Source organism: Ammospiza nelsoni, chromosome 34, assembly GCF_027579445.1.
Source record: "Ammospiza nelsoni isolate bAmmNel1 chromosome 34, bAmmNel1.pri, whole genome shotgun sequence".
In the NCBI taxonomy this organism is placed as follows: domain Eukaryota; kingdom Metazoa; phylum Chordata; class Aves; order Passeriformes; family Passerellidae; genus Ammospiza; species Ammospiza nelsoni.
Window position 1 is genome coordinate 2,096,542 of NC_080666.1, and position 27,353 is coordinate 2,123,894.

Sequence of the window (27,353 nt, forward strand, 5' to 3'; positions counted from 1 at the left end):
GGGAAAAATAGGAAAAAAACCCAAATAAAATGAGGAAAAAATTGGGGAAAATTGCCAATAAAATAGGGAAAAAATCCAAATAAAATGAGGGAAAAATTGGAAAAAAATCCAAATAAAATGAGGAAAAAATTGGGAAAAATTTGTTTTATTTATTTAAAATAAATTTTATTTATTTAAAATTTATTTATTTAAATTTATTTCTTTATTTAAAATTTTATTTATTTAGAAAATTATTTAAATTTGTTTATTTATTTAAAATTTTAATTATTTAAAAATTATTTATTTTGCAAACAAAATGGGAAAAAAATCCAAATAAAATGAGGAAAAAATTGGCAAAAATTGTCAAGAAAATAGGGGGAAAAAAAGGAATAAAAGGAGGAAAAAATTGGGAAAAATTCCCAATAAAAGAGGGAAAAAATCCGAATAAAATGAAGAAAAAATTGGGAAAAAATCCAAATAAAATGAGGAAAAAATTTGGAAAAATTCCTAAAAAAATAGGAAAAAATCCAAATAAAAAGGGAAAAAATTGGAAAAAAAATCTGAATAAAATGAGGAAAAAATTGGGAAAATTTGCCAATAAAAAATGAAAAAAATCCGAATAAAATGAGGAAAAAATTGGGAGAATTTCCTAATAAAATAGGAAAAAAATCCTAATAAAATGAGGGAAAAATGGGAAAAAAATCCAAATAAAATGAGGAAAAAATTGGGAAAAAATGCCAATAAAAAAGGGAAAAAATTCAAATAAAATGAGGGAAAAAATTGGCAAAAAATCCAATTAAAAAGGGAAAAAATTGGGGAAAATTCCCAAGAAAATGGGAAAAAATCCGAATAAAATGGGGAAAAAAACTAGGGAAATAGGCAAATAAAAAGGGGGGAAATTGGTAAAAAAAATCAAAATAAATTGGGAAAAAATTGGTTAAAAATTTCCAAAACAAGGAGGGAAAAAGGGGGAAAAATGTCAAATCAATTGGGAAAAAAATTGGGAAAAAATCAGAAAAAATTAGGAAAAAATCAAAAGAAAATGGGAAAAATTGTGGAAGAAACCCAGAAAAAATCCGAAAAAAAAAAATTTACAAAAAAAATGGAAATAAAATGGAAAAAAATTTAAAAATGGAAAAAAAATAGAAAAAATTGGAAAAAAATTGGAATAGAAGAGAAAAAATGGAAAAAAATGGGAAAAAAATCAGGAAAAAAATCAGAAAAAAAGGGAAAAATGCAAATAAAATGGGAAAAAAAAAAAAAAACAGAAAAAATGAGGGGAAAAAAAGGGAAAATTTTAAAAAAATTCGAAAAAAAAATGGGAAAAAAATAGGGAAAAAATTGGAAAAAAAGTTTACAAAAACATGTAAAGAAATCGGAAAAAAAATCAGGAAAAAATCCAAATAAAACGGGAAAAAATCCCCAAAAAATCCCCCAAAAGATCCAAATAAGACCGGAAAAAATCCCCAAAAAATCCCCCAAAAATCCAAATGAGTTGGGAAAAGTATGAAGAAAAAATCAGAAAAAATCAGAAATAAATTAGACAAACATCAAGAAAAACAAATCAGAAAACAATCGGAAAAACTCAGGAAAAAAAATCAGAAAAAAACAGGAAAAAAAACGTAAAAAATTCGTAAAAACTCTGCCAAAAACCCAAATCCAACGGGACCAACGCCCCCAAACCTCCCGGAAACGCCCGGAGCTTTGGGGGTTTTGCCGAATTTTAGGAATTTTGGTGAATTTTGGTGAATTTTGGTGAATTTTGGTGAATTTTGGTGAATTTCCTCACCTGGGCGGCGCCGTGGCGGGGGCAGGGCCGCCCCTCCCCCCCCCAGCGCTCCTCGGGCTCGGGGCTTTGGGGGCTCAGGGGGGCACAGAGGGGAACCAGGAGAGCCCCGAGCAGCTGCGGCAGCACAGAGCCCCTCAGCAGGGCCTGCGGAGACACAAACCAGTACAGACCAGTACAAACCAGTACAAACCAGTATGGACCAGTAAAAGCAGAAAAAATCCCGAAAAAATCCCATTTTTTGACCATTTTTGGCCCATTTTTCACCATTTTGGAGCCCCAAATCCGCTCCCAGTTCATCCCAATCACAGTACAGACCAGTACAGACCAGTACAAACCAGTACAAACCAGTATAGGCCAGTACAGGCAGAAAAAACCCCGAAAAAATCCCATTTTTGGCCCATTTTTCACCATTTTAAAGCCCAAAATCCACTCCCAGTTCATCCCAATCCCAGCACAAACCAGTACAAACCAGTACGGACCAGTATAAGCAGAAAAAACCCCGAAAAAATCCCATTTTTTGACCATTTTTCGCCATTTAAAAGCCCCAAATCCGCTCCCAGTTCATCCCAATCCCAGTACAAACCAGTACAAACCAGTACAAACCAGTACAAACCAGTACAAACCAGTATGGACCAGTATGGACCAGTAGAACCACAAAAAAACCCCAAAAAATCCCATTTTTTGCCCATTTTTTGCCCATTTTTCGCCATTTTAAAGCCCAAAATCCACTCCCAGTTCATCCCAATCCCAGTACAGACCAGTACAAACCAGTATGGACCAGTATAAACCAGTTCCCTCCCAGTATAAACCAGTATAAAAAATCACTTTTAATGCCAATTTTCCCCCATTTTTCCCCATTTTTGACCCTTTTAGAGCCCCAAAATCCCCTCCCAGTCTGTCCCAGTCCCCTCCCAGTACAAACCAGTACAAACCAGTACAAACCAGTATAAACCAGTTCCCTCCCAGTATAAAAAAAAATCTCTTTTAATGCAAATTTTCCCCCATTTTCCCCCATTTTTGACCATTTTAGAGCCCCAAAATCCCCTCCCAGTTGGTCCCAGTTTGTCCCAGTCCCCTCCCAGTCTGTCCCAGACCCCTCCCAGTCCCCTCCCAGTACAAACCAGTACAAACCAGTACAAACCAATTCCCTCCCAGTATAAACCAATATAAAAAATCCCCTTTAATGCCAATTTTCCCCCCATTTTTGACCATTTTAGAGCCCCAAAATCCCCTCAAAGTGCCCCAAATCCCCTCCCAGTCCCCTCCCAGTCCAGACCAGTACAAACCAGTCCCCTCCCAGTACAAACCAGTCCCCTCCCAGTACAAACCAGTTCCCTCCCAGTACAAACCAGTACAAACCGGTCTCACCCTGGGTCTCTTCTGGGCCAGGAACGTCAGCGTGGCCAAGGCCCGCACCCTCACGGCGTCGCCCCTGCACTCGTCCCCGGCCACCTGAGGGGGAAAACGCACAAAAAATTCAAGAATTGCCAAAAAATTCCCAAAAATTTCCCAAAAATTCGGGGAATCGGCCCAAAAATCCCCATTGGAATGAATGGGGGTAGACCTGGTGTCCCAAATTCCCCATTGAAATGAATGGGGGTAGACCTGGTGTCCCAAATTCCCCATTGAAATGAATGGGGTAGACCTGGTGTCTGTCAATTCCCATTGACTTCAATGGGGGTAGACCTGGTGTCCCAAATTCCCCATTGACTTTAATGGGGGTAAACCTGGTGTCCCAAATTCCCCATTGAAATGAATGGGGGTAGACCTGGTGTCCCAAATTCCCCATTGATTTTAAGGGGGGCAGACCTGGTGTCCCAAATTCCCCATTGATTTTAAGGGGGGCAGACCTGGTGTCCCAAATTCCCCATTGAAATGAATGGGGTACACCTGGTGTCCCAAATTCCCCATTGAAATTAATGGGGGTAGACCTGGTGTCCCAAATTCCCCATTGACTTTAATGGGGGTAGACCTGGTGTCCCAAACTCCCCATTGACTTTAATGGGAGTAGACCTGGTGTCCCAAACTCCCCATTGACTTTAATGGGGGTAGACCTGGTGTCCCAAATTCCCCATTGATTTGAATGGGGGTAGACCTGGTGTCCCAAATTCCCCATTGAAATGAATGGGGTAGACCTGGTGTCTGTCAATTCCCATTGACTTTAATGGGGGTAGACCTGGTGTCCCAAATTCCCCATTGAAATGAATGGGGGTAGACCTGGTGTCCCAAATTCCCCATTGATTTTAATGGGGTAGACCTGGTGTCCCAAATTCCCCATTGAAATGAATGGGGTAGACCTGGTGTCTGTCAATTCCCATTGACTTCAATGGGGGTTGACCTGGTGTCCCAAATTCCCCATTGACTTTAATGGGGGTAGACCTGGTGTCCCAAACTCCCCATTGAAATGAATGGGGGTAGACCTGGTGTCCCAAATTCCCCATTGATTTGAATGGGGGTAGACCTGGTGTCCCAAACTCCCCATTGATTTTAATGGGGGTAGACCTGGTGTCCCAAATTCCCCATTGACTTTAATGGGGTAGACCTGGTGTCCCAAATTCCCCATTGAAATGAATGGGGGCAGTCCTGGTGTCCCAAAGTTTTTTGGGCTTAAAAATCCCAATTTTTTTCCATTCACAACCCCCAAATTTTGGGCTGAAAAATGAAAATTTCGCCTTTACCCGCAGGCAGAGCTCCAGCACGGCCTTCAGGTGTGGCATCAAGGATTCAGGGTTGGCTTCCAAGAATTCATCCAGAACCTCCAGAGCGTCGGCCCCGCGCTCCTGCGAGGAAATCCCCAAAATTCACCCCAAAAATTGCCCCAAATTTCATCATTTTCAGCCCCAAATTCCCCCTGAATTTTTCAATTTCAGCCTCAAATTTCCCTCACGCTTCTCGCAGATTTGGCCTTTAAAGTTTTCCCCAAAATTCCTCCAAAATTGCCCCAAATTTCAACTTCGGTTTTGCCACAAAATTCCCAATTTCAGCCCAAATTTTCCTCATTTCAGCCTAAAGTTTCTTCCCCAAAATTTCCACATTTTAACCCCAAATTTCCCCCAAATCCCCCCAAAATTTTCCCCTTAAAATTTCCAAAATTTCCCCATTTCATTGTCCCAAATCCCCCCTTAAATTCACCTCAAATTTCCTCATTTTAACCCCAAATTTCCCCTAAAATTCCCAACTTGTTCCTAATTTTTTTGCAAATTTCCACCCAAATTTTCCCATTTTAGCCCAAATTTCTTCCAACTCGCCAAAAATAATAATTTTGACCCAAATTTACCCCAAATTTTCCATTTTTACCTCATCCACGCTCAGCAGCTCCTCCAGCGCCGCCAGGACCTCGGGGACCAGAGAGCGAAGCAAATTCTGGGGGAAAAAAACCAAATTTTGGCTCAAAACCTCAAAATGTGAGTAAAAAATCTGAATTTTGGGTCAAGATCCCCAAATTCTGAATCAAAATTTGAATTCTGGGCTGAAAACCCAAAATTTTGCCTGAAAAATCTCAATTTTTGCCCCCAAACCTCCAAATTTAACCCTGAAAATTTTCAATTTGGGCTCTGAATTTTGCCCCAAAAAACTGAAATTCTGAGTAAAAAAAAAAAAAATCTGAATTTTGGCTCAAAATGCCCAAATTTGGGGTTGAAAAAAATCTGAATTTCGGGTCCAAATCCCCAAATTTTTGATCAAAATTTGAATTTTGGGCTGAAAAAAAAATCTCAATTTTTGTCCCGACACCTTCAAATTTCACCCTGAAAATTTCAAAATTTTGGGTAGAAAAAAAATTCTCCAAATTTTGAGTTGAAACAATCAGAAAAATCTCAAATTTTCAGTGAAAATTTTTCCGTAATTCTCCAAATTTTGACCCCAAAAAATCAGAAAAATCTCAAATTTTCAGTGAAAATTTTTTCCAAAATTTTCAAAATTTTGACCAGAAAAAATTTAAAAAATCTTAAATTTTCAGTGAAAATTTTTCCCAAGTTTTTGAAATTTTGACCCAAAAGAATCAGAAAAATCTCAAATTTTCAGTGAGAATTTTTCTGAAATTCTCCAAATTTTGACCCCAAAAAATCAGAAAAATCTCAAATTTTCAGTGAAAATTTTTTCCAAAATTTTCAAAATTTTGACCAGAAAAAATTTTAAAAATCTTAAATTTTCAGTGAAAATTTTTCCCAAGTTTTTGAAATTTTGACCCAAAAGAATCAGAAAAATCTCAAATTTTCAGTGAGAATTTTTCCGAAATTCTCAAAATTTTGACCCGAAAAAATCAGAAAAATCTCAAATTTTCGGTGAAAATTTTTCCCAAATTTTTGAAATTTTGACCAATAAAATCAGAAAAATCTCAAATTTTCGGTGAAAATTTTTCCCAAATTCTCCAAATTTTGACCTGAAAAAATCAGAAAAATCTCAAATTTTCGGTGAAAATTTTTCCCAAGTTCTCAAAATTTTGACCCGAAAAGATCAGAAAAATCTCAAATTTTCAGTGAGAATTTTTCCGAAATTCTCAAAATTTTGACCCGAAAAAAATCAGAAAAATCTCAAATTTTCAGTGAGAATTTTTCCGAAATTCTCCAAATTTTGACCCGAAAAGATCAGAAAAATCTCAAATTTTCGCTGAAGACTTTTTCCCAAATTCTCCAAATTTTGACCCAAAAAAATAAAAAAAATCTCAAATTTCGTGTGAAAATTTTTCCCAAAATTCTCAAAATTTTGACCCGAAAAGATCAGAAAAATCTCAAATTTTCGGTGAAAATTTTTCCCAAATTCTCCAAATTTTGACCCGAAAAAAATCAGAAAAATCTCAAATTTTCAGTGAGAATTTTTCCGAAATTCTCCAAATTTTGACCCGAAAACATCAGAAAAATCTCAAATTTTCAGTGAGAATTTTTCCGAAATTCTCCAAATTTTGACCCGAAAAGATCAGAAAAATCTCAAATTTTCGCTGAAGACTTTTTCCCAAATTCTCCAAATTTTGACCCAAAAAAATAAAAAAAATCTCAAATTTCGTGTGAAAATTTTTCTGAAATTCTCAAAATTTTGACCCGAAAAAATCAGAAAAATCTCAAATTTTCAGTGAGAATTTTTCCGAAATTCTCCAAATTTTGACCCGAAAAGATCAGAAAAATCTCAAATTTTCGCTGAAGACTTTTTCCCAAATTCTCCAAATTTTGACCCAAAAAAATAAAAAAAATCTCAAATTTCGTGTGAAAATTTTTCCCAAAATTCTCAAAATTTTGACCCAAAAAAATAAAAAAAACCTCAAATTTCGCGTGAAAATTTTTCCCAAATTCTCCAAATTTGGAGTCGTTAAAATCAGAAAAATCTCAAATTTTCAGTGAAAATTTTTTGCAAATTCTCCAAATTCTGAGTGGAAAAAACCCAGAAAATTCCTGCTGAAAATTTTAAATTTTGGAAATTTTTTTTTTTGGTGTAAAATTTGAAATTTGGAGGAATTTTGGGTTTTTCTCACCGTTTTTCGGGGTCCCACGAGGGCCACGAGCGCCCCCAGGGCCCCGAGGGCGGCGCAGGCGGCTCCGGGGTCACCCCGGGCTCCGAGGACCCCCCGGGACAGCGCCAGGAGGGCGGGGCCTGAGCCGGAAAGGGCGGGGCCGGCCACGCCCACGGCCACGCCCACCACCCGGAACGCTCCCTGTGCAAGAAACAAAAAAAAATTCTATTTTTTATTCATTTTTAAACGGATTTTAGGAAATTTTTTTTGTGGTTTTGGGGTTTTATTTTGAAGGTTCTTTAGAAGGATTTTTTGGGATTTTTTGGGGATTTTTTTGGAAATTTTTTTAGGATTTTTAGGGGTTTTTTTGGAATTTTTTTTGGAGTTTTTTTGGAATTTTTTAGGATTTTTTTTGAAATTTTGGGGGGATGTTTTTGGGATTTTTTGGAAATTTTTTTACCTTTTTTTTGTATTATTTTTCGGATTTTTTTTTTGGATTTTTTTTGGAGTTTTTTTGGAAATTGTATTGGAAATTTTTTGGATTTTTTTGGAATTTTTTTTCATTTTTTGGATTTTTATTTTGTGATTTTTTGGGATTTTTTTTTAATTTTTGGGAATTTTTTTGGATTTTTTTTTGGAGTTTTTATTTAATTTTTTGGATTTTTTTTTAATTTTTTGAGATTTTTTTAAATTTTTTTTTTTTTTAATTTTTTGGATTATTTTTAAAATTTTTTGAGGATTTTTTTGGAATTTTTTGGTATTATTTTTTGGAATTTTTTAGGATTTTTTTGGATTTTTTTTGGATTTTGTTTGGAGTTTTTTTGGAAATTGTATTGGAAATTTTTTGGATTTTTTTGGAATTTTTTGGAATTTTTTTTCATTTTTTGGATTTTTATTTTGTGATTTTTTGGGATTTTTTTTTAATTTTTGGGAATTTTTTTGGATTTTTTTTTGGAGTTTTTATTTAATTTTTTGCATTTTTTTTTAATTTTTTGAGATTTTTTTAATTTTTTTTTTTTAATTTTTTGGATTATTTTTAAAATTTTTTGAGGATTTTTTTGGAATTTTTTGGTATTATTTTTTGGAATTTTTTAGGATTTTTTTGGATTTTTTTTTGATTTTGTTTGGAATACTTTGGAATTTTTTTTATTTTATGGAATTTTTTTGGAATTTTTTGGATTATTTTAGAAATTTTTTGTAGATTTTTAAAAATTTTTTTGATTTTTTTGGAATTTTTTCAATTTTTTAAAAAGTTTACAGGAGTTTTTTTGGAATTTTTTTTGGAATTTTCTTTTTTTATTTTTTGGGTTTTTTTTCTAATTTTTTGATTTTTTTTTTTTTATTTTTTGGATTATTTCTGAAGTTTCTTGGGGATTTTTTTTAATTTTTTAGATTTTTTTGGAATTTTTTCGGAATTTTTTTGAAAATTTTTTGGAATTTTTTGGAATTTTTGGGGGTTTTTTTTTGGAATTTTTTTTGAAGGATTTTTAGGGGATTTTTGGAGGTTCTGGGGTTTCCCAGCCCGCCGGGGCAGGGGCAGGAGGGCGGGGCCAGAGCGGGTTTGGCCACGCCCACGGCCACGCCCACCACCCGCAGCGCCCCCTGCGCAAAAGACAAAAAAAAATTGAAATTTTAATTGATTTTTAAACGATTTTTACGGGATTTTTTTGTGGTTTTGGGGGTTTGGTTTGAAGGTTTTTGAGGGGAATTTTTTTGGGATTTTTTTTGGAATTTTTTGGGTTTTTTTTAATTTTTTGGGGATTTTTTTTTAATTTTTCGGAAATTTTTTTTGAATTTTTGGGAATTTTTTTTGAAATTTTTGGGATTTTTTTTTAATTTTTGGGATTTTTTTTTAATTTTTGGGATTTTTTTTGGAATTATTTGGAGGTTTTTTGGAATTATTTGGATTTTTTTTTAAATGTTTTGGGATATTTTTTTAATTTTTTGGATTATTTTTGAAATTTTTGGGGGGATTTTTTTGAGTTTTATGGAATTTTTTGGAATTTTTTGGATTTTTTAAAATTTTTCGGGAATTTTTTTTAGAAATTTTTTTTATTATTTCTCGAAATTTTTTTTATTTTTTTTTGAATTTTTGGGGGATTTTTTTAATTTTTTGGATTTTTTTGGAATTTCTTGGATTTTTATTTAGAATTTTTTTGTATTATTTCTCGAAATTTTTTTGGAATTTTTTTGGAACTTTTTTGGAAATTTTTTTGGAATTTTTTGGAATTTTTGGGGGTTTTTTTTTAATTTTTTGGAAGGATTTTTAAAGGATTTTTGGAGGTTCTGGGGTTTCCCAGCCCCCCGGAGCAGGGGCAGGAGGGCGGGGCCAGAGCGGGTTTGGCCACGCCCACGGCCACGCCCACCACCCGCAGCGCCCCCTGCGCAAGAGAGAAAAAAAATTGAAATTTTTATTGATTTTTAAACGATTTTTAGGGGATTTTTTTGTGGTTTTGGGGGTTTGGTTTGAAGGTTTTTATAAAGGGATTGTTGAGGAAATTTTTTTTAGTTTTTTGGGATTTTTTTTTGAATTTTTTTGGAGTTTTTTTGGATTTTTTTTTTAATTTTTTGGATTTTTTTTGGAAATTTTTGGATTATTTTTGAAATTTTTGGGGGATTTTTTTAAAATTTTTTGGATTTTTTTTGGAATTTTTTGAATTTTTTTTTAATTTTTTGGAATTTTTTTTTTAATTTTTGGAAATTTTTTTGGAATATTTTGGAATTTTTTAAAAATTTTTTGGGGATTTTTTTTGAATTTTTTTGGTTTTTTTGGAATTTTTTGGATTTTTTTAGAATTTTTTTTGTATTATTTTTTGGATTTTTTTAGCATTTTGTATGGAATTTTTTGGATGTTTTTTTAACTTTTTGTGATTTTTTTTTGGAATTTTTTGGAAGGATTTTTAAGGACTTTTGGAGGTTCTGGGGTTTCCCAGCACCTGGAGCAGGGGCAGGAGGGCGGGGCCAGAGCGGGTTTGGCCACGCCCACGGCCACGCCCACCACCCGCAGCACTCCCTGTGCAAGAAAGAAAAAAAATTAAATTATTAACTAATTTTTTTTTTAATTTTAGCGCATTTTTTGTGGTTTTGGGGGTTTATTTTGAAGATTTTTATAAAGGGATTGTTGAGGAATTTTTTTTTTAATTTTTTTGAATTTTTTGGAATTTTTTTTTAATTTTTTGAGATTTTTTTTTATTTTTTGGGATTTTTTGGGAATTTTTTGAGATTTTTTTTGTAATTTTTGCGGGAATTTTTAAGGGATTTTTTGGCGATTTTTATTCAAATTTTTTTGGAATTTTAAGGGGATTTTTTAATAATTTTTGGGGATTTTTTGGAATTTTTTGCACATTTTTAAAGGGATTTTTTTGTGAATTTTTAGGGGATTTTTTTTATTTTTGGGGGTTCCTGTCAAAGGTTTTTTAAGAGAATTTTTTTAAATTTTTTTTTTTAATTTTTCGTAAGCTTTTCTGGTTTGCATTCGATTTTTTTGTGGATTTTTTTGGGGATTATTTAAATATTTGTTTGGATTTTTTTGGTGAATCTTTTGTACTTTTTTGTGGGAATTTTTTTATTTTTTAGGGAATTTTTTGGAAATTTTCCTTTTTTACAAATTTTTAAAATTAAAAGAAATTTTTGGGGATTTTTCTTAAATTTTTCTGATTTTTATTTGATTTTTTGGGGATTTTAAAGGATTTTTTAGGGGATTTTTTAATAATTTTTAGGGGGATTTTTTTGATTTTTGGGGTTTTATTATAAAGTTATTTTTGGAGAAATTTTAAAGAAATTTTTTTGGGATTTTTTGGAATTTTTTGGGGGGAATTTTCTTTAATTTTTCTGATTTTTATTTGATTTTTGAGTGGATTTTTTTTTTTTTAATTTTTTCTTCATTTTTTGAGCTTTTTACAGGATTTTTCGTGGATTTTTTTATTTTTAAGTGATTTTTTGGGTTTACAGCGATTTATTTTGAAGAGTTTTAAAGGATATTTTCAGGGATTTTTTGAGATTTTTTAATGATTTTCAGAGGATTTTTTGGATTTTTCAGGGTTTATTTTGAAGTTTTTTCAGAGGAATTTTCAAGAAATTATCTTTTTATTTTTTCATGGATTTTTCTGATTTTTATTTGATTTTTTTGTTGTGGATTTTATGGGATTTTTTGGAGATTTTTTTTAGACTTTTTAGGGATATTTTAACACTTTATCAGAATCTTTTTACCAGATTTTAGTGAATTTTTTTTAAATTCCTTTACAATTTTTGCCTCTTTTTTAATATTTCTTTTTACGATTTTGGGTGGATTTATTTTGAATTTTTATGACAATTTTTTAGGGATTTTTGGGGGATTTTTTTAGGAATTTATGATCATTTTTAGGAAAATTTGAAAAAAATTTTTCACCATTTTTGGAGCTTTTTTTTTTAAGGAATTTTAAATTAATTTTTGACATTTTTAAAGCATTTTAAATGATTTTTTGAGATTTTTTTAACGCTTTTAATGATTTTTTTGGGGATTTTTTCCAGGATTTTTTAGGACTTTTTCTAAAAATTTGAAGATATTTTATTTTTAAAATATTTCCCCGATTTTTCAGTTTCTCACCTCCATTTTCTGGGGGTCCCTCGCCGCCTCCTGGATCCATTTTTCCAGCGGTTCCCAAAATTTGGGGCCCCCCAGGAGCAGCAGCTTCGCCCCAAGATGCCCCAGGGCCCCTCTGCTGCAAGAACTGAGACAAAAAAAAACCAAAATCCCCAAAATTCCAAAAAAAAATCCCCAAAATCTGGCAAAAAAACCCAATTTTTACAAAAAAATTGAATTTTTTTTAAGCAAAATTGGGGTTTTTTTAGCAAAAAATTCCGATTTTTTTGCCAAATTAATTTCTATTTTCAGCCCCAAAATTCAAATTTTTCCCCCAAATTTTCTTTTTTTAACCCAAAAATTCCCAATTATTTTCTCAAAAATTCGGATTCTCACCCAAAAAGTCCCAAAATTTTCCCGAAATTTTCCTTTTTTGTCTCAAAATTCTTAATTTTCCCCCCAAAATTAAAAAATGTTTAATGAAAACCTCCCATTTTCCCAAAGTTGTCGATTTTCCTGCAACATTCCCAATGAATTGCCCATAAAATTTGAATTCCCACCCAAAAATTTCCATATTTTCCTAAAATTGCCATTTTTATACCCAAAATTCCAGAATGTTTGGTCAAAAACCTCTCATTTCCTCCAAATTTTAAATTTTTCTCCAAATATCCCAATTTTCATTAAAAATCCCCAATTTTCCACCCAAAAATTCACTTTTTTATCCAAAACCCCAAATTTTGGACCAAAATTTCAATTTTTACATCATAAATTCACATTTTTTTTTGCGTCAAAAAAAAAAACTTTAGGCAAAATTTCCATTTTTCCTAAAGTTCCAAAAATTTTCTCCCAAAATTTCCATTTTTCATCACAAAAGTTTAGGTTTTCAATTAAAATTTCAACTTTTTCCCTTAAATTCCCATTTTCTCCTAAAAAATATCGCGTTTTTTGTTAAAATTTCCCATTTTTCCCGGTATTCCCAAAAATCTCCCCAAAATTCCCGTTTCTAAGTCAAAAAATTCCCGTTTTTTCCCCCAAAATTAAAAATTTTTCCCCAATTTTTTTCCCTGTCCTCATTCAGCCCCAAAATTTCCCAAAATTTTGGGGAAAATTTGGGGAAATTTTGGGATTTTTCCGGAATTTTCCACTCACTCTGTCTCCCGATCCAAGGCCTCGACGATGACATGAGGGAGCCTGAAGGGGGCGGAGCCAGAGTTAGACACGCCCACTTTACCATATATGGTAAAGCCCCACCCCCTTTAGCGCCATTTGTGGTCAGGCCACGCCCACCATGAGCCAAACTTTCTTTTAAGCCCCTCCTCTTTATAAATTAAGCTCCTCCCACTCATTAATTAAGCAAACCACGCCCCTTTTAAGCCCCACCTGCTCTCTAATTAATATCCTTAATTAAGGCAACCATGTCTAATTAATAAATCTCAAGCCGCGCCCCCTCATTAACTCCACTTCCACCAAAGCCACGCCCCCTCCTATTGATTTCAATGGACTCAAGCTCCGCCTTATTTTACCAAGCCACGCCCCCTCCAATTGACTTCAATTATTCCTTAGCCACGCCCCCTCCTATTGAGTTCAATAGGGCTAAAACTCCGCCCATTTATAATCAAGCCACGCCCCCATTACCTTCAATGGCATCTAAGCCACGCCCCTCTCATGAATCCTAACGAGGCTGAAGCTCCGCCCCATTTCCATAAGCCACGCCCCTCCCATTGACTCTAATTCCTCCTAAGCCACGCCCCCTCCCACTGGAGTTTAATACTGCTGAAGCTCCGCCCTCTTTCCCTAAGCCACGCCCCTGACATTTACACCAGTCACCTAAGCCACGCCCTCTCCCTTTAAGTTGAGTAATGCTGAAACTCCGCCCATTTTTCCTAAGCCACGCCCCTCCAATTGACTCTAACTGAACCTAAGCCACGCCCCCTCCCATTGGAGTTTAATAGGGCTGAATTTAAGCCACGCCTCTCCCATTAACTCTAATGGAACCTAAGCCACGCCTTCTCCCATTGACTTTAATAGGGGCTTAAACTCCGCCCATTTTTAACAAGCCACGCCCCTTCAATTTATTCTAATAGGCATGGAAGCTCCGCCCCATTTTTCCTAAAGCCACGCCCCTCCCATTGACTGCAATTGCAACTTAGCCACGCCCCTCCTATTGATTCTAATAGAGCTGAAGCTCCACCCCACTTTCTGCAAGCCACGCCCCCTCCCGTTGATCCCAATGGGGCCCAGGCCCCACCCACCTGTCAATCAACTCCTGAGGGAGTTTCCTGAGGCGCTTCCGGAGCAGAACAGCGGCCAAATGTCGGATCTGGGAGCCCCAAAATGGCCCAAATTTACCCCAAAATTCCTCCCAAAATCAACCACGGTCATCCGGGAACCCCCAAATTCCCAAATTCACCCCAAAATCCCCCACATTCAGCCATAAATTTGCCCCAAAATAGTCGAAATTCACCCCAAAATTCACCTAGGAAGCCCCAAATTCACCCCAATATCTCAAAACTCCCCCCAAAATCTGCCAACTTCATCCCAAAATTCCCAAATTCAACCCCAAATCCTCCAAAATCCCCCCAAAATTCCCCCAAATCCACCTTGGAAACCCAAAAATCCCAAAATTCACCTCAAAATCCACCTAGATACACCCCAAACCTTCATTTATTTCCAAAATCGCAACATTTTCCCCAAATTGTACCCCAAATCCCCTCAGGATTCACAAATTTCCCCCAAAATCTGAAAATTCCCAGCGAAATCCCCCAAATTCCCCCCAATTTTCATCAAAAATCCCAAAATCCCCTCCCAAAACACCTCAGGATCCCCCAAATTCACCTGAAAACCCCCAAATTCCCCACAAAACCCCAAATTTTCCCCCTAAAAATCCCTAAAACGCAAAAATCCTCCCCAAATTCCAAATTTCTCCGAGTTTTTTTCCCCAAAATCCCAAAATTTTCACCCAAATCCCCTCAGGATCTCCACAAATTCTCCCCAGAATCATCGCAGGACTCCCCAAACGTCCAGAAATTCCCGCCTAAATCCCAAAATTCCCCCCAAAACCCCCCAATTTTTACCCAAAACCACCAAATTCCCTAAAAGATACCCAATTTTTTTTCTTAAAAATCCCAAAAATGCCAGATTTTCCCGCCAATTTTCTCCCCCCTCAGACCTGCGGCCTCTCCGCCCCCCTCAGCAGCTCCGCGAGGCCTTCGGGCCCCTCCGGCTCCTCCAGCGCCTCCCGCAGCCGCTCCGTGGCCTGGAAAAAAAACCTCAAAAATCACTAAAAACACCAAAAATCTACAAATTTGCCCGAATTTGGGGAAATTCCAGGCACCTGGCGGATCCCGGCGCTGTCGGGTTCCAGGAGATCCGACAGGATCCGCTCCAATGCGGGCGCCGCCATTTTAGAAAAGGAGGGGGCGGCCATTTTAGAGCAGTGAGTAAACCGGAAGTCAGGGCGGAGCGCCGCCGGAAGTGCCGCCGCTCTAGCCGGTCTGGAGGACTTGTCTATGGTTTTAAAGCGGTGATGGCGGGTGGGGACCGCTCTTAAAGGGGCGATGGCGGAAAGTCGCGATTTTGGGGTTAAAAGTGACGGATTTGAGAAAAAATTGAGCGGTTTGGGGATAAAAATCAGGAATTTGGGGTCAGAAAGTGGAATTTGGGGGAGAAAAAGGGAAGAAAAAATGTTGTGGGTTAAAAATAGGGATTTTGGGGTCGAAATTAAAATTTTGAGGAAAAAAATGAGAATAAAGGGTTAAAAATTCAGGAGATTGTAGTGGAAAATTGAGATTTTGGGGCTAAAAATTGGGATTTTGGAGCTGAAATGGTTAAATGTGGGCTAAAATGTTTGCTTTGGAAACATAATGTTGATGTCCAGAAATAGTGATTTTGCTTTATTGCATGGCCAAAAAAAGGGGATTTGGGGGGTAAAACCTCAGATTTTAAAATGAAAAATGAAGATTTGAGAAGTAAAAAAGCCCAAATTGTGATTTCTGGAGTGGAAATGGTGAGTTTGAAGTTAAGAAATGGCATTTTGGGGCGAAAAATTGAAATTGTGGGGAAAATTGGGGTGTTTTAAAAAGGTCTTAAAAGGGTAATGCAACCCGTGGGGACCGCAGCGCCTTAAAGTGGCAACGCCATTAAAACAGCAATGCTGCCTTAAAAGGGCAATGTCAGCTAAAAGTGGGGACCACAAGGAATTTTAAGCAAGAAATGACATCACCGACACACCTGTGACGTCACAAACGCGCTGCTGACGTCATCAGCCAACCTTTATTAAATAATAACGGATTCATAAACCGGAAATGACCTCAGGGATGGGGGAAATGCGAGTGGGCGTGGCTTAAAGGGATAGGGGGTGTGATCTGAGCCTGGCCACGCCCACTCAGAGCCTGGCCACGCCCCCCCGCAGGGCCAGCACAAGATGGAGGACGGAGCCCCCCTGGATTTTGTAGTCGGCCGCCGTCTTCTCATCGTTCCTGGGGGAGGAGTCAGAAAGGCCACACCCGATTAGGCCACACCCACTTTGCTTCATAAGCCACGCCTCCTCTGAGCCACACCCTCCTGTGAAGTCACAGCTACTTAGGCCCCGCCCCCAGCCACCGTTTTATTCCCATTTGCTGCCATTTTAACCCAAATTTCCCCATTTTAACCCAAATTTAACCTCAAATTTTCCCATTTTCACCCAATTCCTCCTCGTTAAGCTCCACCCCCTTAGGCCACGCCCCATCCGCCATTTTTCCCGCCATTTTAGCCCTAATTTCCCCAATTTAACCCAAATTTCCTCATTTTTACCCCAAATCTCATTTAAACCCGGCCCCTTTACCCCATGGCCACGCCCCTCCCCCTAATCCCCTCCCGTTTTAACCACGCCCATTTAAGCCCCGCCCCACCATTTTATCCGTTTGCCGCCATTTTTAGCCCAAATTTCCCTATTTTAACTCAAAATTTTCAATTTTTACCCCAAATTTCCACATTTAAACCCCGCCCCTTTAGCCCAAGGCCACGCCTCTCCCTTTAAGCCCTGCCCGTCTTTGACCACGCCCACTTGGGCCCCGCCCCCAGCCACCGTTTTATTCCCATTTGCCGCCATTTTAACCCAAATTTCCCCATTTTAACCCAAATTTAACCTCAAATTTTCCCATTTTCACCCAATTCCTCCTCGTTAAGCTCCACCCCCTTAGGCCACGCCCCATCCGCCATTTTTCCCGCCATTTTAGCCCTAATTTCCCCAATTTAACCCAAATTTCCTCCTTTTTACCCCAAATATCATTTAAACCCCGCCCCTTTACCCCCATGGCCACGCCCCTCCCCCTAATCCCCTCCCATTTTAACCACGCCCACTTAAGCCCCGCCCCACCAACCATTTTAACCCTATTTGCCGCCATTTCAGCCCAAATTTCCCCATTTTAACCCGAAATTTTTAATTTTTACCCCAAATCTCCGCATTTAAACCCCGCCCCTTTACCCTATGGCCACGCCCCTTCCTTTGTGCCGCGCCCCGTTTTAACCACGCCCCCTTTAAGCCCCGCCTACATCTGCTTGCCGCTGTAGATCAGCCGCTGCTGCTGAGGGGGGATCCCCTCCTTCTCCTCCACGCGCTCTTTGATCCGCTCCACCTGCGCCACCAAAAAAAACAAACACATCTGGGCACATCTGGGGGACACCCGAGCACATCTGGCGTCATTTTGGGGACATTTAGGGCGAATTTGGGTAGATTTGGGCACATCTCAAAGCTCCGGAGGTTTAAAATACATGGGCGCCGCCATCTTGGGTCATAGAGATGAGGAAGTGTGGCGGAGCGCCGCCGGAAGTGGGCGGGGTTAAAGAGCGGGCTGGCCGACCTGGAGGACTCGTCTAATGTTTTAAAAGGGCGATGGAGGGTGGGGACAGCGTTAAAGGGGTAATGGCAGGGGGAGGGACTGGGAGGCACTGGGATGAACTGGGAGGGACTGGGATGAACTGGGAGGGACTGGAAGGAACTGGGAGGAACTGGGAGGGAACTGGGAGGGACTGGGATGAACTGGAAGGGAACCGGGAGGGACTGGGAGGGAACTGGGAGGGACTGGGAGGGAACTGGGAGGAATTGGGATGAACTGGGACGGACTGGGGAATACTGGGAGGAACTGGGAAAGGGATTGAACCATACTGGGAGGGACTGGGATGAACTGGGAGGGGATTTGGGGCTACTGGTTTATACTGGGATGGGGTTTGGGGACGCCGGGAGGGAACTGGGCCATACTGGTCTACACTGGGGGGTCACTGGTTTGAACTGGAAGGGACTGGGAGGGAACTGGGAGGGGATTTGGGGTTACTGGTTTGTACTGGGAGGGGGTTTGGGGTTACTGGGATGAACTGGGAGGGACTGGGAGGGGACTGGGACAACTTTGGACCATACTGGGATGAACTGGCATGAACTGGGGGGCAGTGCGACCTTACTGGGCCATACTGGGATGGACTGGGAGAGACTGGGAGGAACTGGGATGAACTGGGAGGGAACTGGGCCATACTGGGATGAACTGGGAGGCACTGGGAGGGACTGGGAGGGAACTGAGCTAAACTGGGAGTTACTGGGAGTAGATTTGGGGTTACTGGGATGAACTGGGACAGACTGGAAAGGAACTGGGCCATACTGGGATGAACTGGGCCATACTGGGTCGCCCCTCCCCCTTACTGGGGCCAAACTGGGATCCCCCCGGCGCTTCCCCCCACCCTTAACCCGCTCCTTACCCACCCCGAACTGGTCCGCACTGGTTTATACTGGTCCGAACTGGGAGCTCACCTTGTCCGTGGGCTCGATGTCGATCTCGATCTCCTTCCCCGTCAGCGTCTGTAGGGGGCGCCATGTTCCCACAATGCACCGCGCGCTCCCCTCACGCTCCCCCCCCCCGCCCCGTTCAAAACCGCCCCAAAATCCGCGATTTTCACCCCAAATCCCCTCCGCGCCACCCGTTACCCCTCGCTAAAGGCAGGAATTGTTAAAATTTGCCCGAAATTCGCGGTTTTATCCCCAAAAAAAACCTTGACTTTGATGAGCATCGTGGCTGCTGCGGCGCCTTCGGAGCCGCCGAGCGGAAGCGGAAGCGAAGCCCCGCCCGCAAAACCCGCAGTGCCAACACATAAAATGGCGGCTGAAGCGCTTCCGGTTTCCCAGCCAATCAGAGGTCTCTGCCCGCCTCTTGCCAAAAGTAAAAATGGCGGCATTTGTAGTTCAGACAGCATTTCCTGGTTCTCAACGCGCCTCATTGGTTGAATGCACTGCCAATCAACGGCGTTACAGCCCGCCTTGCGAGGGCGGCCTTATTTTGCTTCACAGAAGGGAAACCCCATAAATGCCGTTTTTAACCCCAAATTTGACTGCTGAAACGCTCGGTGACGTCACGCCAGGCGTCTTAAGCCTCCTTAGTCGCGCCTCGCTGCGATTGGCTGCCAAAATGTGCCGAAAAACCTCATTGGCTGTTTTAGACCACTCTTCCCCGCCCCCCCCCCCCCCCCCGGCAGAATGGTTTGCCCCACTCACGGTAAGGGGAGAAGCGGAGGGGGCGGAGCCTACGGCGACGTGGGCGGAGCTTTCTCCTGAATTATTCAGGTTATAAACATTAATTACCAGCTTAATTAGCAAATAATTAGGAGATGTGGCTTGTGGGCGTGGCTACTTACAGGGGCGTGATTTTCTTAGCCGGAAGTGGGCGCGGCGAAGGCACTGTGGGCGGAGTTTACGGTAAATTAATGATCTAATTTGCATATCGCTCATTAGGCCGTATTTAAGCCCTGCCTACCTGGGTGGGCGTGGCGAACCTCGGCGAAATAACGCTGCAAACGAGGGAGGGGGCGTGGCTTGGAGCCCGGAGGGGCGTGGCTACGACAGAGCTGCTCCAGCTGTGCCATATAAGGGAAAATGGGCGTGGCTTTAGTGAAAGGGGCGGGGTTTAGGGGGACAGGAGGGTTTAGCTAAATTTGTGGGGGAGTTCGGCAAAATTTTTGCGATTTTGGGGAAATTTGGAGGAAATTTGGGAGAATTTTGAATATTTTGATGGGTTTGGGGCGTATTTGGTGGAATTTGGGTGGATTTTGAGTGATTTTTGTTCATTTTGGGCGAAATTTTTGTGAATTTTGTGTCATTTTCTTTTTTATTTTTTGGTTGAATTTTGCGTCATTTTCTTTTTTATTTTTTGGTCGAATTTTGTGTCATTTTTCCTAATCCTGGTGGATTTTTCTTGCTTTTGGTTGATTTTAGGGTGATTTTTATTAATTATGGTTGATGTTTCCTAATTTTGGTTGATTTTTCTTCAATCTGAGTGATTTGTCAAATTTAGGTGATTTTTATTAATTATGATTCACGTTTCTTCATTACGGTTGATTTTCCTTAATTCTGGGTGAATTTTCTTAACTTTTCGTAATTTTTGGGTGATTTTTATTAATTTTGGGTGAATTTGTGTTGAATTTTTATTTTTTCCTGGAATTTTGCATCATTTTTCTTAATTTTAGCTGCTTTTTGGGCTGACTTTTGTTAATTATGGTTGATTTTTCTTAATTTTTGATGGTTTTTCTTAATTCTGGGCGATTTTCCTTAATTTAGGTGGTTTCTAGTAATTACGGTTGATTTTTATTAAGTATGGTTGATGTTTATTAATTTTGGCTGATTTTTCTTAATTTTTGGCGATTTTTTGCGTGATTTTTATTAATTATGCTTGATTTTTATTAATTTTCGGCAATTTTCTGGGTGATTCTCATTAATAACGGTTGATATTTCCTAATTTTGGTGGATTTTTAATATTTTTGGTAGATTTTTCTTAATTTAGGTGGTTTTTCTTAACTATGGTTAATTTTCCTTAATTTTGGTTGTATTTGGGGTGATTTTTATTAATTAGGGGTGATGTTTTTTAATTCTGTCTCACTTTTCTGAATTTAGGTGATTTTTATTAATTGTCGTTGATGTTTCTTAATTTTGCTTGGGTTTTCTATTTTCGGCTGATTTTTAGGTGATTTTTATTTATTACGGTTCATTTTTCCTAATTTCGGTTTATTTTTATTAATTATCGGTAATTTTTCTTAATTTTGGGCGATTTTTCTTAAGTTTGGGCGATTTTTATCAATTATGGTTTGCTTTTCTTAATTTCGGTTGATTTTGGGGTGATTTTTATTTATTATTTTATTTATTATTTATTTATTTATTTAATATTTTATTTACAATTCATTATTTTTATTTATTATTGGCGTTTCTCAATTTTGGTAGATTTTTCTCAGTTTTGGCGATTTTTATTAATTATTGCCGGCTTTTTAAATTTTGGTTGATTTTGGTGTAATTTTTATTAATTTTAGCTGATTTTTCTTAATTTTGGGCGATTTTTCTTAATTTTGCGTGATTTTTATTAACTATGGGGTTTTTTTCCTAATTTTGGTTGATTTTGGGGTGATTTTTATTCATTACCGTCGACGCTTCTTAATTTTGGTAGATTTTTCTCAATGTAGGTGATTTTTACTAAAAATATTTTACTATATTTATATAGCATTAATTAAATTAATTATTTACATAGCATCAATTAAATTAATGAAATTATTTAAAACAGTACATATAATATTTTACTAAAAATTTTTACTGTAGCCGACTTTTTTAATTTCAGTTGGTTTCGGTGTGATTTTTATTAATTTCAGTTGATTTTTCTTAATTTTGTGCGAATTTTTTTGTAATTTTCATTAATCGCGGGTGATTTCTCTTAATTTTGGCCCAACTTCAGGTGGAATCGATCAAAATTTTGGGTCAAATACTCCAAATTTTGGCTCAAACCACTCCAATTTAACCCCCATCCATTTCCCCCCCCATTCCCATATAAGGCAAAGGGGGCGTGGCCATCCCCTTTGAAAGGGGCGTGGCTCCGCGGCGGGTGGGCGTGTCCCAGCGTAAGCCCCGCCCCTTTTGCTCACCTGGGGCAGGTCGGGCGGGGGCAGGGCGCTCTCCAGGCGGAACAAAAACTCCAGGAAGAGGTTCCGGAGGGAGCGGCGGAAACGCGCGCCGTACTCCTGGGGGGCCACACTGGGATAAACTGGGATAAACTGGGATAAACTGGGAACAAACTGGGAGGGACTGGGAACAAACTGGGAACGGACTGGGAGGGACTGGGATGGACTGGGAGGGACTGGGAGGGACTGGGAGGGACTGGGATCAAACTGGGATGGACTGGGAGGGACTGGGAACAAACTGGGAGGGACTGGGATAAACTGGGAGGGAGTGGGAACAAACTGGGATGGACTGGGATAAACTGGGAGGGGATTTGGGGTTACTGGTTTATACTGGGAGGGACTGGGATAAACTGGGAGGGACTGGGAGGGACTGGGATCAAACTGGGAGGGACTGGGATCAAACTGGGAGGGACTGGGAGGGACTGGGAACAAACTGGGAGGGACTGGGATAAACTGGGAGGGACTGGGATGGACTGGGAACAAACTGGGACGGACTGGGAGGGACTGGGAGGGACTGGGATCAAACTGGGAACAAACTGGGAGGGACTGGGATAAACTGGGATGGACTGGGATATACTGGGAACAAACTGGGAGGGACTGGGAACAAACTGGGAGGGACTGGGAACAAACTGGGATGGACTGGGATAAACTGGGAGGGACTGGGAACAAACTGGGAACAAACTGGGAGGGACTGGGATAAACTGGGAGGGACTGGGATAAACTGGGAGGGGATTTGGGGTTACTGGTTTATACTGGGAGGGACTGGGATCAAACTGGGAGGGAACTGGGATGTTACTGGTTTGAACTGGGAAGGGTTTTGGCTATACTGGGAGGGACTGGGATGAACTGGGAGGGACTGGGTGGGGATTTGGGCCATACTGGTTTATACTGGGAGGGAACTGGGAGGGACTGGGATGGACTGGGATGGGACTGGGGTTGACTGGGAGGGAACTGGGATGAACTGGGAGGGGATTTGGGCCATACTGGTTTATACTGGGAGGGACTGGGAGAGACTGGGATAAACTGGGAGGGGCTTTGGGGTTACTGGTTTGTACTGGGAGGGGTTTGGGGTCACTGGTTTGTACTGGGATGGGCTCTGGGGTTACTGGTTTGTACTGGGAGGGGTTTGGGGGGTTACTGGTTTGTACTGGGAGCGGTTTGGGGTTACTGGTTTGTACTGGTTTGTACTGGTTTGGGGTTCGGGGTCACTGGTTTGTACTGGGAGGGGTGTTTGGGGGGTTACTGGTTTGTACTGGTCCGTACTGGTCTCACCTGCAGGAAGGCCTCCAGGCCCCGCCCACTTCCCAGGATTCCCAGCACCTGCTCCCGGAAGTGCTCCTCGGCCACGCCCACCAGGGGGCGGCCCTGCAGCGTCTGAGGGGGCGGGGCCTGAGTCAGACCACGCCCCCTTTGACCATATATGGGTGTGAGGCTGGGACTGGCCGTCCCAGTCCAAACCAGTACAAACCAGTAACCCCAAACCGCAAACCAGTACAAACCAGTACAAACCAGTGACCCCAAACCCCTCCCAGTACAAACCAGTACAAACCAGTAACCCCAAACCCCAAACCAGTACAAACCAGTAACCCCAGAGCCCAAACCAGTACAAACCAGTGACCCCAAACCCCTCCCAGTACAAACCAGTAACCTCAGAGCCCAAACCAGTACAAACCAGTGACCCCAAACCCCTCCCAGTACAAACCAGTAACCCCAAAGCCCAAACCAGTACAAACCAGTAACCCCAAACCCCAAACCAGTACAAACCAGTGACCCCAAACCCCTCCCAGTACAAACCAGTAACCACAAACCCCAAACCAGTACAAACCAGTAACCCCAAACCCTCCCAGTACAAACCAGTGACCCCAAACCCCAAACCAGTACAAACCAGTAACCCCAGAGCCCATCCCAGTACAAACCAGTAACCGCAAACCCCTTCCCAGTACAAACCAGTAACCCCTCCCAGTACAAACCAGTAACCGCAAACCCCTCCCAGTACAAACCAGTAACCACAAACCCCAAACCAGTACAAACCAGTAACCCCAAACCCCTCCCAGTACAAACCAGTAACCCCAGAGCCCCTCCCAGTACAAACCAGTAACCGCAAACCCCTTCCCAGTACAAACCAGTAACCCCTCCCAGTACAAACCAGTAACCCCAAACCCCTTCCCAGTACAAACCAGTAACCCCTCCCAGTACAAACCAGTAACCCCAAACCCCTCCCAGTACAAACCAGTAACCCCAAACCCCTCCCAGTACAAACCAGTTCCATCCCAGTCCCTCCCAGTTTGTCCCAGTCTCACCCCGAGGGCGTGGCCATCCCCTGGCCCCGCCCCCTCCGGGAACAGCCAATCCAGCGCGTCCAGCACGGCGGGGGCGGGGCCGAGCTCCCGCAGCAATGACGTCACCACCTGGAGGGAGGGGCCAGGGGAGAGGGAGGGGCTTGGGGGGGCGTGGCCTGGTGGGCTCAATGCCCATTAAAGGTGAGGGGGTGGGGTTTAAAGAGTTGTGGGTGTGGTCTAGACATCAATGGGCGTGGCTACGACAAAAGGGGTGTGGCCTAAGCACATAATAGGCAGCAATGGGCAGCGTTTGGATGGGAGGGTGTGGCCTATGGTTGAGGGGCGTGGCCTAGCGTGACGTGGGCGTGGTCTCAACACTCCAATAACCAAAATAGGCAAAGTTAAAGTGGGTGGGCGTGGTTTGTGGTTGAGTGGGCGTGGCCTATGTGAAAGATGGGCGTGGTTTAAGCCACCGAATGCAAAGTGGGCGTGACCTAAGTCCATTAATATTCATCATGGGTGTGGTTTGGATGGCTGGATCCAAATTTAAAATTTTTAATTTATTAAAATTATTAAATATTATTAAATATTAAGTAATTGAATATTTATAATTATTTAACGTTTTTCCTAAAACTAACATTAAAAATTATAAAAATTTAAAATTTTTAATTTATAAGAATTATTGAAATCCTATAAATACTTACTAATTAAATGTTATCAAACTTAAAATTTGAAATTATTAAAATTTTTAAATTTATTAGAATTAAGAAATATTTTTAAATATCAGTTAACGGAATATTAAATATGAATAATAAATGTTATTAAAATTTAAATGTAAAGTTGTGAAAATGAAAAATTTAAAATTAATTAGGTATAACAAAATATTAAATAATCTAATATATTAAGTAATTAAATTATAAATAATTAAATAATTGAATAATTACATAAGTAAATAAGCAAATAAGTAAATAAGTAAATGTCAAAATAATTAACGAACATTAAATTTAAAACTTAAAGGCGATAAAATTTAAATTTTTAAAATGTAATAAAATCATTCCAAAAATTATTAAATATCATTTAATTGAACATTAAACATAGTTAGATTTTAAATAATTAAATATTATTAAATCCAATTAAAAGCTGAGTATTGCAATAATTGGGGTTCGACTGGGTGGGCGTGGCCTGTGACAAAGTGGGCGTGGCCTGAACCCATCCACGATCACAATGGGCTTGGTTTGGATGAGTGGGCGTGGCCTAACGAGGAGTGGGAGTGGTCTGGGACGATGTGGGCGTGGCCTAAGTTTAATACTGGCTACAACAAATGGGGTTTGCTTGGGTGGGCGTGGCCTGTGACAAAGTGGGCGTGGCCTGAACCCACCCATAATCACAATGGGCTTGGTTTGGATGAGTGGGCGTGGCCTAACAAGAAGTGGGAGTGGACTGGGATGAGTGGGCGTGGCCTAACGAGGAGTGGGAGTGGTCTGGGACGATGTGGGCGTGGCCTAAGTTTAATACTGGCTACAACAAATGGGGTTTGGTTGGGTAGGCGTGGCCTGGGGAAGTGGGCGTGGCTAAAACTCTGTCGCAATCACTGTGCTGTGGGTTTGGATGGGTGGGCGTGGTCTGGTAGTAGGTGGGCGTGGCCTGGAACAAAGTGGGCGTGGCCTAAGCTCATGAATTGTTACACTCAGTGGGGTTTGGGCGGGTGGGTGTGGCCTGGCAAACAGTGGGCGTGGCCTAAGCACATTCACCATTTCAATACATGGGGTCTGGATGGGTGGGTGTGGCCTGCGACAAAGTGGGCGTGGCCTAAGCTCATTAATGGTTACCTCCAATGGGGTTTGGGTGGGTGGGTGTGGCCTGTGACAAAGTGGGCGTGGCCTAAGCTCGTTAATGGTTACCTCCAATGGCGTTCGGGTGGGTGGGTGTGGCCTGGCGGTGGGTGGGCGTGGTTTACCGCAAAGTGGGCGTGGCTTACCTGCGCCTTCAGCCCCAGGCCGAGCCCCGCCCGGTGCCGGGGCCGCAGCAGCGCCGGGGCCCCGCCCCCCGCGGCCTCCAGCAGCGCCAGCAGCCGCCCCCAGCCACGCCCGTCCAGGCCACGCCCACCGGGGCCGCGCCCGTCCAGGCCACGCCCCCTCAGGGCCCACCAGGCCCCGGCCAGGGCCAAGCGCAGGGAGGGGGAGGGGCTGGGGGGGAGAGAGAGCAGAGAGGGGTGAGAAACCAGTACAAACCAGTACAAACCAGTATAAACCAGTATGGACCAGTACAAACCAGTATGGACCAGTATGGACCAGTACGGACCAGTATAAACCAGTATGGACCAGTATAAACCAGTATAAACCAGTATAAACCAGTATGGACCAGTATGGACCAGTATAAACCAGTATGGACCAGTATGGACCAGTATGGACCAGTATGGACCAGTATAAACCAGTACGGACCAGTACGGACCAGTACAAACCAGTATAAACCAGTACAAACCAGTATAAACCACTATGGACCAGTACGGACCAGAATGGACCAGTATAAACCAGTATAAACCAGTATGGACCAGTATGGACCAGTATAAACCAGTATGGACCAGTATAAACCTTTATGGACCAGTATGGACCAGTACGGACCAGTATGGCCCTCCCAGTCCATCCCAGTCTATCCCAGTTCATCCCAGTATGGCCCAGTATGGCCCAGTTTGCTCCCAGTCCCTCCCAGTCCCTCCCAGTTTGATCCCGGTTTGATCCCAGTCCATCCCAGTTCATCCCAGTCCCCCCCCCCCTCACCTGACGTCACTCCCGCCCATCCCCAGCCGCTTTCCCGCGCTCTCTCTCTCTCTCTGACGTCACTTCCGCCCCGGTCCGGCCGCTCTCCCGGCCGCTCTCCGGTAATGGCGGCGGCGGCGGCACCGACGGCGGCGGCGCGCCGGGAGTGACGTCATCTTCCCGCGCCGCCCCGCGCCGCGCGCCCGCGCTCTCTCTGCCCTCATTGGCCGCCGCTCCCGCCAATCCCCGGCGGCCTCGGCGCCGAGGAAGCCCCGCCCATTCAATGACGTCACTCGCCGCGTTTGTTTTTGTTTTAAACTGCGCTTTATTAAAGGGGGCGGGGGGAGTGACGTCATCGCGGGGGACGTGACGTCATGGGGAGGAGGCGGGGAGGGACTGGGGCTCCCAGTACGAACCAGTACGGACCAGTATGGACCAGTATGGACCAGTGCAAACCAGTACGGACCAGTGCGAACCAGTATGGACCAGTAATGGCTCCCAGTGCTCCCAGTCCCTCCCAGTACAAACCAGTGGCTCCCAGGCCCCTCCCAGTATGGACCAGTGTGACCCAAACCCCCTCCCAGTG

At 41.5% G+C, this 27,353-nt stretch overlaps 2 protein-coding genes across 7 annotated transcripts in view; both read right to left on the reverse strand.

Moving 5' to 3' along the window:
- IPO4 (importin 4) overlaps positions 1-15,199 on the reverse strand; it is a 62,328-nt gene extending 47,129 nt beyond the window's left edge. Inside the window, exons 1-10 of the mRNA XM_059491422.1 lie at positions 15,107-15,199; positions 14,942-15,028; positions 14,025-14,092; positions 12,922-12,963; positions 11,797-11,920; positions 7,233-7,412; positions 5,066-5,131; positions 4,447-4,548; positions 3,137-3,220; positions 1,769-1,912 (exon numbers count right to left, since the gene is read on the reverse strand). Coding sequence (XP_059347405.1) covers positions 1,769-1,912; positions 3,137-3,220; positions 4,447-4,548; positions 5,066-5,131; positions 7,233-7,412; positions 11,797-11,920; positions 12,922-12,963; positions 14,025-14,092; positions 14,942-15,028; positions 15,107-15,199 — 990 coding nt within the window. The remainder of the gene's footprint in view (positions 1-1,768; positions 1,913-3,136; positions 3,221-4,446; positions 4,549-5,065; positions 5,132-7,232; positions 7,413-11,796; positions 11,921-12,921; positions 12,964-14,024; positions 14,093-14,941; positions 15,029-15,106) is intronic.
- An 806-nt stretch (positions 15,200-16,005) lies between these two features.
- On the reverse strand, positions 16,006-26,939 carry LOC132086011 (NEDD8). 6 transcript variants are annotated; one of them, XM_059491473.1, is made up of 11 exons: positions 26,789-26,939; positions 25,990-26,197; positions 24,033-24,140; positions 23,005-23,106; positions 21,697-21,792; positions 19,551-19,650; positions 19,432-19,474; positions 19,292-19,347; positions 18,554-18,601; positions 17,308-17,390; positions 16,006-16,250 (listed from the first exon to the last, which is right to left on the reverse strand). In XM_059491473.1, the coding sequence occupies exons 1-11, from the start codon at positions 26,806-26,808 to the stop codon at positions 16,242-16,244; spliced, it is 873 nt and encodes a 290-aa protein (XP_059347456.1). In that variant the 5' UTR covers positions 26,809-26,939; the 3' UTR covers positions 16,006-16,241. The 6 variants fall into 6 exon arrangements, 5 of the variants coding, with proteins under 5 accessions (XP_059347456.1, XP_059347455.1, XP_059347457.1 ...); XM_059491472.1 differs by having other exon boundaries at positions 18,506-18,601; XR_009420336.1 differs by lacking the exon at positions 16,006-16,250 and having other exon boundaries at positions 17,311-17,390; positions 21,697-21,805.
- Positions 26,940-27,353: the final 414 nt, after the last annotated feature.

What these genes read in the sequence shown, in the direction of transcription:
- LOC132086011 (XM_059491472.1), bottom strand. Translation starts at nt 26,808, where the DNA reads ATGGGCGGGAGTGACGTCAG. An exon ending in GGGATGGCCACGCCCTCGGG is followed by an intron (nt 23,107 to 24,032) that starts GTGAGACTGGGA and finishes CCGCCCCCTCAG; the next exon opens with ACGCTGCAGGGCCGCCCCCT. An exon ending in GCTAAGAAAATCACGCCCCT is followed by an intron (nt 19,348 to 19,431) that starts GTAAGTAGCCAC and finishes TGAATAATTCAG; the next exon opens with GAGAAAGCTCCGCCCACGTC.